The 10,572-nt window shown below is 45.0% G+C and overlaps 1 protein-coding gene across 2 annotated transcripts in view; it reads left to right on the top strand.

Annotated features, from left to right (window-relative positions):
- The window catches only part of Zbtb14 (zinc finger and BTB domain containing 14), a 7,709-nt gene extending 741 nt beyond the window's left edge, over nucleotides 1-6,968 (top strand). Inside the window, exons 1-3 of one of the 2 annotated variants that reach the window (XM_028762212.1) lie at nucleotides 241-660; nucleotides 1,882-1,965; nucleotides 3,759-6,968. In XM_028762212.1, the coding sequence (XP_028618045.1) occupies nucleotides 1,963-1,965; nucleotides 3,759-5,105 (1,350 nt within the window). In that variant the 5' untranslated portion in view covers nucleotides 241-660; nucleotides 1,882-1,962 and the 3' untranslated portion in view covers nucleotides 5,106-6,968. Of the gene's footprint in view, nucleotides 1-240; nucleotides 661-1,881; nucleotides 1,966-3,758 lie in introns of those variants that run through there. The other variant, XM_028762213.1, reaches the window with a different exon arrangement.
- The last annotated feature ends 3,604 nt before the right edge of the window (nucleotides 6,969-10,572 follow it).

Raw genomic sequence — 10,572 nt, 5'->3', positions numbered from 1 at the left:
ATGGCCGCCCGGCTCTCCGCGCCGCAGTGCACCGCGGTGGGGGTGGGGACGGCCGAGCCGGGCCCGAGCGCCGTCCGCGGGGCGCCGCCCCTCGCAACCGTGCACCCCGGAGCAGACGGGACCCCCCGCGCACGCTCCCCGCCTGCGTCCGCGGAGCTCCGGGGAGCCGGCCGCGCGCCGCCCCCGCCCCTGGCCGCGGGAGGGCGCGGGAGGACCAGACGCGCAGGCCGCGGAGTGCGCGGGGCGCGAGCTCAGGGCTCGCGGGCGGAGTAGGGCGCGGCGCGGCGCGGGGCTGCGGAACCGGCCGCATGCCCGCTCCCGAGCTCGTCGCGCCGCCGGGGCCGCTGCGGGCCAAGGCAGAGCCTCGCGCCCGCGCTGCGACCTGGTGAAGTGGCGGATGGTGGAAGGGAAAGTGGCATGTCGCTGGCGGGCACCGCTCAGGGGAGCTTTTGTTTAGGAAAGAATGCTGAAGGCTCGCTGCACCCGGCGGCTCACAGGCTGCGAAATGCGAGTGTGGGCTCCCCACGCGCGGACTGCGTCCCAGGTCTTGCGCGGGGCCCCGGATCCCCCACTCCCAAGTTGTGTGGTCGCAACAGGGAAGTGGTGTGGCCGCCATTGTCGCAGCTGCTCCGGAATAAGGAGGCGGCTGCGGCTGCTTATGTAAGTTTGCTTTGGGAAAGCCTGGCTCTCTGCTCGGTGAGGACGCCTTAGCGCTCTCGTGGTTTGGGGAACCGCTAGCAAGGAGCTGCTTTGTGATATTGTAGGTGTTGGGCTGTGTCTTGTCCCACACCTACTTACACACATACTGGCAATGGCTATCTTCCGGTTTGAATCATTTGAACTTAGCAATGGGAACATCTCTATAGGGGGGAAAAAACGAGCCGATTGGCCCATGACCCCTTTGAAAAAGAATACACACTCACCAGAAATGAGAAGGTGCACGTTGATATGTTGCCATGGCTACCGTAGGGCCACTCTTCTCCCAAGTCCATGCCCCTTGATTCCATACTTAGTGACCTCAGAAGTGCCACCGAGGAAGGTTCTGCAGGGAATGCCTTCCCTTCAGCTGATTGCAGGCCCAGGGTGTATCTAGAGCCCAGGAAGGCTGAGATGAAAACGAGAGGGAGCATCCTTAGAAACCATCTTAGCAGCTCTCACACAGTGCACATGAGGAAGCCTGCTAGTTCAGAGCCCTGTGATTCCTATAGCATGAACTTGTTGTGGGTCCTCGGGATGGCGATCCCTTGGTGGAGTCTCGGGCAAAGTCTTTGTGTAGGACTGTATTGTAGCATGGCCACCTGCTTCTACTGCACTTGTGGGGCTGGTGGTCAGTAGAGGAAACTTGTTCTTCAGCCTATCGAGCTGCAGGATGAGGAGTTCTTTGGGTGAGAGTTAAGAATGAAAGAAAATTCTTTGAACCTGCATGTAGGGATAGAGGAAAAGAATGTAAGATTTCTCCATAGCAGTCTTGGAGACAAGTCTGTAGTTGTGAGGTAGACAAAGTGGCATGCTTATTTCTCTGCTCTATAGCTGTTGGATATGTGCGCTCCTGTAGCCTTCCTGTATTTAGACAAATAGGCATCTAGATGTTTATAGGTCCTAAAGGAAAATGTGGAGAACTGTGCACCCAACAGGGAGTGGTGCAGGTAAGGAATGAATGCTGATGTTTTTAAGAATATCTACTACCTGCCACACCAGGTCTAGAACCAGGCCCGATTACTGCTAGCCTCACAGTGTCTACCCAGAAAATGGTTTATATGCAAGAAGTAGGACAACAGAGAGCTTTGTGACTTTGTTTTGTTTTTTACTCTTGAAAATTCTTGGTTTAGAATTTAATATAGAAAAAAAAATCTTACTTAATCCGTATCTTTCTTCCTGTAGATCTGGCTTGCCCCTGATCAGACTTACTCTGATCTGAAGATTTTGGTGTTTAAGGCATTAAGAAAATAGCCTGAATTGTTCATGGTAAGTGGACCTTAGAATATTAAGCCTTAGACTATCATTTGATTTAAAACAAGTATCTCAGGTCTAGGGGTTAGGGTTCAGTAAGGGGTAATATACTTACTTGGTTTAAGCGAGTCCCTGATACCCAGTGTACACACACACATACACACACACACACGAAAAAAACCCTGTTTTCCTCAGACTTACTTACACTTTGTTGAATAAAAGTAAGACAATGTTTTTAAAATAGAAAACATAAAACACACTATTTTTAGATCAACTATTGAACACACAGTGGAAGGCCTCTTTCATGGTGGTTCTGAAATTACTATGTTTTTAAAATACTCCTATACTTACCAAGTATAGGCTGAACCTAAGTCCAAAATGTTCAGAATCTGAAACTTTTTGAAGGGCAATAAGAAGCCATCAGTGAAAATTCTATACTGTGAAGTTTTGTTTTAAAATATTATTTGTGAAACAAAACAAAGCAAACAAAAAGACTATTATTTGAGGTAGGCAAGAAGCAAGATCTCTGAGTTCAAGGCCAGCCTGGTCTACGGATCCATTTCCAGGACAGCCAGCATTACACAGATCCTGTCTTGAAAAAAAAATTTTTTTTTAAATAGTATATAAATACCTTCATGCTGTGTGTATAAGGTATATATAAAATATCAACTAGTTTTGTATTTATGCTTGGACTACCATACCCAATTTATCTCATTATGTATGTGCATGTATTGCAAAACCTAGAGAAAAAAAAAAAAAACCTAAAATTTGAAACACTTCTGGTCCCAAGCATTTCAGAGAAAGGAAATCTGTACGTATGTTGATGTGATGTTTAACCGGATGGCTGGAAGACTGACACCCTGTGAACCTGAGACCACTCCTCACTGTCTTCCCGGATGTCTTTTGGGTTCAAATTAAACCTTGACTCTTGTCCAGGAGTGGCTCAAAACTGCCATGAAGAAACTAGAAAACAGCACAGATCATTGTGGCAGTGGTGCCCTCTCTAGTTCTTCAGTGGTGGTTTGTCTCTTCTCTTAATACCCAGCCCCAGTGTTATTTTACTGAGTCCTCCACACATGAAGTTAAGTGCTACAGTTAGGGCTTGAGGAATCTTTAATTTTTTTCTGCATTTGTGGTATGTATATGCATGTGTGTGTATACATGTGAATGGCTATTCCTGAGGAGACCCTGAGGCTGACAGGACAGGCATCGTCCTTGATTGATGCTTGCCTTGTCCACTGAGACAGGATCTCTCAGTTCAGCCTTGGGTTCAGTGTTGAGCTAGTACAGCCAGTCACCTTGGCACCACCGTCTCGGAATTACAGGTGGCCGCCATGGGCCCGACTGAGTTTACATGGTTTGGGCTGTTTATCTGTCTTGACACTGACTGCATGAGTTTTTAGACGGTTCCTGGATTTGATTACTGGATCATAAAAGCTGTAGGATACTGAGCAGCTTCCGAATGTCTGTTAGAAATTGAGGACACCACCTACTTCATAGGGTTATTTGAAATTAAGTGAATTGAGCCATCTAAAACATGGAAAGTAATGCCTGTGTGTATTCTGTGAAAAGCTGCCATTGTCGTTATAACCAGGAAACTGTTAGTAAATGGGAAGTAATTCGGAATTACAATATGGAAGTCCCTTGTCTGGGGCTGTTCATTCATTTTCACCCATTTGGGGAGCATCTTTAACATAACACTGACTTTCTAAATTATTAGGTTCCAAATAGTCACGATATGACTAGATAAATTTTGCGTGGGGTGTACTAGGACTCAACATTAAACACCTTTAAATTTTTCTTTGCAGGAGTTTTTCATCAGTATGTCTGAAACCATAAAATATAATGACGATGATCATAAGACGCTGTTTCTGAAAACGCTGAACGAACAGCGCCTGGAAGGAGAATTCTGTGACATCGCCATTGTGGTTGAAGATGTAAAGTTCAGAGCCCACCGGTGTGTACTCGCTGCCTGCAGCACGTACTTTAAGAAGCTTTTCAAGAAGCTGGAAGTAGATAGCTCCTCCGTCATAGAGATAGATTTCCTCCGTTCCGACATATTTGAAGAGGTGCTGAACTACATGTACACCGCAAAGATTTCCGTGAAAAAAGAGGATGTCAACTTGATGATGTCGTCCGGTCAGATCCTCGGTATCCGGTTTTTGGATAAACTGTGTTCTCAGAAGCGTGACGTGTCTAGTCCGGATGAAAGTAACGGCCAGTCGAAGAGTAAATATTGCCTCAAATTAAACCGCCCCATGGGAGACGCTGCTGACGCTCAGGACGACGACGTGGAGGAAATCGGGGACCAGGATGACAGCCCTTCTGATGACACAGTAGAAGGCACTCCCCCGAGTCAGGAGGACGGCAAGTCTCCCACGACCACTCTCAGGGTTCAGGAAGCGATCTTGAAAGAGCTGGGGAGTGAGGAAGTTCGAAAAGTGAACTGCTACGGCCAGGAAGTAGAATCCATGGAGACTCCCGAGTCCAAAGATCTGGGGTCTCAGACCCCTCAAGCCTTAACCTTTAATGACGGGATGAGCGAAGTAAAAGATGAACAGACTCCGGGCTGGACCACGGCAGCCAGCGACATGAAGTTTGAATATCTGCTTTACGGTCACCATCGGGAACAGATCGCTTGCCAAGCTTGTGGGAAGACGTTTTCTGATGAAGGCAGGTTGAGGAAGCACGAGAAGCTCCACACAGCAGACAGGCCGTTTGTCTGTGAGATGTGCACAAAAGGTTTCACCACCCAAGCCCACCTGAAAGAACACCTAAAAATCCACACGGGGTATAAACCCTACAGCTGTGAGGTGTGCGGAAAGTCATTTATCCGCGCCCCAGACCTAAAGAAGCACGAGAGGGTTCACAGCAACGAAAGACCGTTCGCATGTCACATGTGTGACAAAGCCTTCAAACACAAGTCTCACCTCAAGGACCACGAGAGAAGACACAGAGGGGAAAAGCCCTTTGTGTGCGGCTCCTGCACCAAGGCCTTTGCCAAGGCCTCAGATCTGAAGAGGCATGAGAACAATATGCACAGTGAAAGGAAACAGGTCACCCCCAGTGCCATCCAGAGTGAGACAGAACAGTTGCAGGCTGCAGCGATGGCCGCTGAGGCAGAGCAGCAGCTGGAGACAATTGCCTGTAGCTAGAGGTGATGAGTCAGGAACACTTGGCCTGGGAGGTGGATGCTGAGGTTGCATTGGCTGTAGTCAGTGAACACCTTTGACCGATTTCGTGGCAGTTTACAGCGTTGTGCTGACTGGACCTAAGGCAGTGCGCACTCTGGTTAGGTAATTCACAAGTTTCTCAAGGCAGTTACGTTCCTACGTTCTGACCAAACAGTTGGGTTTTTTATCTTTTTTTTTTTTTGTGATGTCTAGTATTCATATTCCCAGTAAGCTCTCCTACCTTTCTTTATGGTTTTAATTTGAAATCTCCTTTGTCTAGTTTAAAATGAATGACTTCTGTTTCATTCTTAATCCCTCAACTCTCCCCAAGCTGGTGAGTACAGTGCACAGAGTCACTGAATAAATTCACTTCCCAACCGTCCCAGTAAATGTGACTTACGATCAAAATGGCAGTTGTTATAACTGGATATGAGAACTTTCTGTCTGGCACGTGCTGACCCAGAACACTGAAAAAGTACAAAACCAAATTTGGAAGAATGGAATGGTGTTAGTTTTATATTTGGTTTGTGATTTTTATATATATATATCTATATATATATCATTGTTTTTCATTGTTCCTGTGGATAAATAATGGTTGCTTTACTGAGGTGTTCCTTCATCCATTGTAATGGCCCCTGTACCCTCCCCAAATGCTGTAGGTCATGTGTACCTCAGGGTGAGCGAGACCACCAAGATGCTGGTGGTGTTGGGACTGCGTTCCCCTTTTGTCCAGTGTGGCCATTCTGTCTGTGTGTGTCTGTGCAGTGGACCAGTATCGACAGGAAGAGAAGAGTCTGAGACAAGGTTTTCACAGATACAAAAAACCCTAAGGTTCCCTAGGGCTTGAAATCGTGACTGATTTCAGAATTGGTTTTGTATTTAGGATCAAAATTAGGACAAGAAACGGAAATGTTTCTTCAAACAACATTTTTGTAGTTTTACAGATCATCAAGCTTTGGGGGTCTCTGCATCTCTGCAGCACTCGGTTTCCCAGGAAGAAAATGCTTACTTAAATAAATCTGAAAATCTTTTAAGCGTGTAAATAGTAGTGTTTGGTCTTACGTGTTTCGGAAAAAAAGGACAGCTGCGTTGTTTTTCTTTTTTCTTTTTTTTTTTACACAGTGGATTAAAGTACCTTTCATTGGCAACAAATATCAGACCCCTTTAACCAACATTAAAGACCATCAGACCAAATGTTTATGTTTTCCAAATATGTTTTATCACTGATTGCAGTTTTCAATAGAAGCTGATTGCCTTGTTATAGCCATAAATCAGAATTATGAACTTTGTTTCAGATCGGGTGTACTAAATGCTCTTTTCGACTATTTCCTTAGGAGTCTATTGAAATGCCGACAAGAGTTTGAATTATGTTCTGTAAGAAAGTGTAGAGGATTGTTTTAGGATGTGTACAGTCGTAGAAGGTGCCAACTTTAAAAGTTCATGTTTGGTTCTTAACGTTTTCTTTTTTTTAAAAAAAAAATGCATTAAAGTAATTTCATTTCATGGTCTGCTGTACTAACATCTGTTATTACTATTGTGAGAAAATTTTTTATTTTCAAAATCAGTGTACATGTTATGCCTGAGATTTTCGGATGGAGAGGAGGCTACCTTTACATTTTTTTTTTTATTTATTTATTGTTAAAATGTTTTGACTTAGTTTTTCCTGAGCGGTTTGTTCTGATTTGGAGGCAGTCCCGTGTGTGCTGTTAGTAGGAGTGGCCGACTGGTAATCCTAAGCTGCGGTAACCAAAGCGAATGTGAAATCAGCTGGCATCCTGTTGATAGCTACTTCAACAAACCGTATTTTGGGCCTTCGTTTTTGTATATAAAGATAATGATACACTCCTCTTGTTCTTGATCATTTTTTTTATGCCACCGTTGTACGTATCCAGAGCTATATGCAACCATAGTCATGGTTTCCTAGAGGTTCATACTTCTGATCTAAAATCAGTCCCTGTAAAAAGCCTTGTGGACAGGTAATCGTGTCGGAACCTGAGAAGACAAAGCAGAATTTTCAATACTTTATATTATATGTTTAGTGTTTGAATTGTTTTGTATTTGTGTTCCAACTTCCACCACGGGTGCTGGGTTCCTGTTAGAGTACATGTTTTCTTTAGATATTTTTAGTGGAGGTGGACTCTTAAAATTACTTTCCTTGGCCCTGGGCAGGAGCAGTGCCTCGCCTCATCCAGCTAGCTCTAGTCATCCCCTAGATAGGAAAACTATCACATTAGATTTCTGAAGGGACCCTCAGAGACATGGGGAATTTTTGCTGAGATGTGCTGGCCCGGAATCTGCAGTGTGAGCAGAAACGATTTCTAAACATAGGCATTGCTACCTTTCCATCAATTCCATTTCTTCCTGAACAGCGTCTGTGTCCACAAACATTGTGTTGACCCCATTGTATTAGCATTGATCTAGATGATAAGTGGGAGGAACTCTGTCACTGTAAAAGCAGCCCAGAGAATTAGGCGTCAGTGTTGGCTTGCGGGCCTATCAGCCCAACTACTCAGGAGGCTGAGGCAAGATTGCAGGTTAACAGCCTGACTGGCTAAAGAGTGAGTTCAAGGCCACCCTGAACAAATGACTGGCGCTAGGGATATGGTACAGTAGCAGTGCGCTTGCTTCTGCACTGAAGGATAACACACACATTGAAGCACATTTTAAACTGCTCTCACCGTGAGTTTCTTCACCTTTAAGGTGAAGATGTGGATTTTTACCTCACTGTTTACCTTGAAAGTTACACAACACTGAGCCCAGTATCCTGCTTTCTGGGTTCACCGTAAATAGTTCCTGTTGTATTGGTTTTAGACATGTTAAAAACGTTATCAGCCTGTAGCTTCGCTCACCTCAAACTCAGATACCTTCCTGCTTCTGCATCCTAGGGGTTGGAACTACAGGCGTGTGCCAGTAAACCACACCATGTCAAGGATGTTCTCAGTGGACACACCAACATTTTTTTTTTTTTTGGTACCTGCCAATTCTATCATTGCTGACTCTGCATTGTAGCCTGACAATGTCATTTAAAGAGTTCATGACTGAGAATGTCTACAGAAGTTCTGTTTAATTGGCATTTATAAGCTGCCCGTTCATAGCTTACAAACATACTCATCCTAGAATTTTCTTTGGTTTCATAATCACACATCATTTGCCCGTTTTTAAGTAGGTCATTGGCGTGTAGTCTAGTGTACACCCTGATGTGGTTAGCTTCCAAACGTACTCAGGGGACATGATAACACAGGCAGAATTGCAATTCTGAGAGACACACATGAAGTCATCCACTTAGACAATATTTTTTATATAAAGCCTTCCCAAAGGGAATGCTTTTCAGACTACGCTCAGTAATCCGGCCCAGTTTATGTAAATTCCAAGAATATCTGCTGTTTCCTCACTGAAGGGATTAAGACTACCACCCCCAGTTTTTGATTTTTAGTCTGGAGTTACTGCTTGCTTTCTTTGCAGGATATTTTAAATAATCTTACAGGAAGACACTTTTTGTGGAGTAGGATTAGTGTCTATTAACAATACTGGTTGAATGTCTGGAACTTACTGTGCCAGGCATTGGGCTAGGTGCTGAGAACCCAGCAGGAGAGGGACTGATCGGGTTCCTACCAGTCCAGGAACAAATGCCTCCTCACCTTTGCATGCTTGCAAAATTCTACACCTGTGAGGATAGTGTAATCACCCACATGTGCAAAAACGCTTTTCAATTTGGGGGCCTATTAATATAGTTCATAGAATTTAATTCCCTTCTAAAGGTAACTGAAGGTTTTGTTCTGTTCTCTTGAAGTTTAGTGGTATTAAAGTCAACCAGCAGCCCACCAGGCCTGAGGATTCAAGCTTGAGCCCCAGGGTTCATATGGTAGAGTGCCTACAATTTGTCCTTGGATTTCATGATGCCGGGCACTCCCACACACACCTGCACACAATAAGTGTAACGAAATTCAAAGAATGTTTCTCATGCAACGGGTCAGATACTAAACTGACTGTACCTGTCTTGCTTAATTCTAAAACTGTCCCCAAACATGGAAATCTGCTGGCAAAATGTCATGAACAATGATAGCCAATGACTAGCCTTCACAAGTCTCAAGATGTGATCCAGGAAAGCCCCACAATACCAAAGTCCAGGCAGTTTGGGGCCAAAACCAGCTGTGAAGTTGGTCAGCTGTTAGAGATCCTGTTGAACTTCCCCCCTCTTTAGTACTCTCCAGGTCTTAGATTCTCAGATTCAGGTCCAACTTCTCTCCCTCACAAGCTCTGCTGCTTGAATGAACTTTCTTTGAGGCCCAAGAGATGGCTGTGTTTAGAGCACTGTCTGCTTTTCTGGAGGTTACAGTTTCAATCCCCAGCATCACACAGCAGCTCACAGCTATCTACAACTCCAGTTTTCAGCTGGGCATTATGGGATGCCTTTAACCTCAGAATGAGGGAGGCAGAGGCAAGAGGATCTCTGAATTCAGGGCCAACCTGCTCTACAGAGCAAGTTTGAGGACAACCCAGGCTACAGAGAGAAACCCTGTCTTGAAACAACAACAAAATGTATTTGATTCCCTGCCCAATTTGTATCATTCTTATTTTAAAAAATAGAAATTTAACTTTGAAATTAGGTATAATTGACATAAAGTATCTGTGAGAGTTTATATATGCTCAGCCCAGGGAGTGGCATTATTAGAAGGCATGGTCCTGTTGGAGTAGATGTGTCACTGTGGGTGTGGGCTTTAAGACCTTCACCCTAGCTGCATGGAAGAGAGTATTCTGCTAGCAGCCTTCAGATGAAGGTGTAGAACTCTCAGCTCCTTCTGCACCATGCCTGCCTGGATGTTGCCATGTTCCTGCCTTCATGATAATGGATTGAACCCCTGAACCTGTAAGCCAGCCCCAATTTAAATGTTGTCCTTATAAGAACTGCCTTGGTCATAGTGTCTGTAAAACACTAAGACAGGTGGGTTCCCTCTAGATTTTTTTTTTTTGAGACAGGGTTTCTTTGTGTAGTCCTGGCTGTCCTGGAACTCACTCTGTAGACCAGGCTGGCCTCGAACTCAGAAATCCACCTGCCTCTGCTTCCCAAGGGCTGGGTTCTCTCTAGATTACCATACCATCCACAAACCTTTGTTGTTAGATAGGGTTTTATGTAGCCCAGGCTAGCTCAAACATAATGTGTAGCTGAGAATGACTTGGAAAAAAAATCACTCCTGATTTTTTTCCCCTACTTCCCAAGCAATATAATTACAGACATGTGCTGCCACACCTGGAAAGGGGAGGAAGAGGAGGAGGAGGAGGAAGAGGAGGAGGAGGAGGAAGAGGAGGAAGAAGAGGAGGAGGAGGAAGAAGAGGAGGAAGAAGAAGAAGAGGAGGAGGAGGAAGAGGAGGAGGAGGAGGAAGAGGAGGAAGAAGAGGAGGAGGAAGAAGAGGAGGAGGAGGAAGAAGAAGAGGAAGAAGAAGAAGAGGA

This window comes from Grammomys surdaster, unplaced genomic scaffold (genome assembly GCF_004785775.1).
Source record: "Grammomys surdaster isolate TR1022 unplaced genomic scaffold, NIH_TR_1.0 132, whole genome shotgun sequence".
NCBI classification, from domain to species: Eukaryota; Metazoa; Chordata; class Mammalia; order Rodentia; family Muridae; genus Grammomys; species Grammomys surdaster.
Note: the sequence above shows the minus strand (reverse complement) of the source record. Positions and strands in the feature narration are given on the sequence as shown.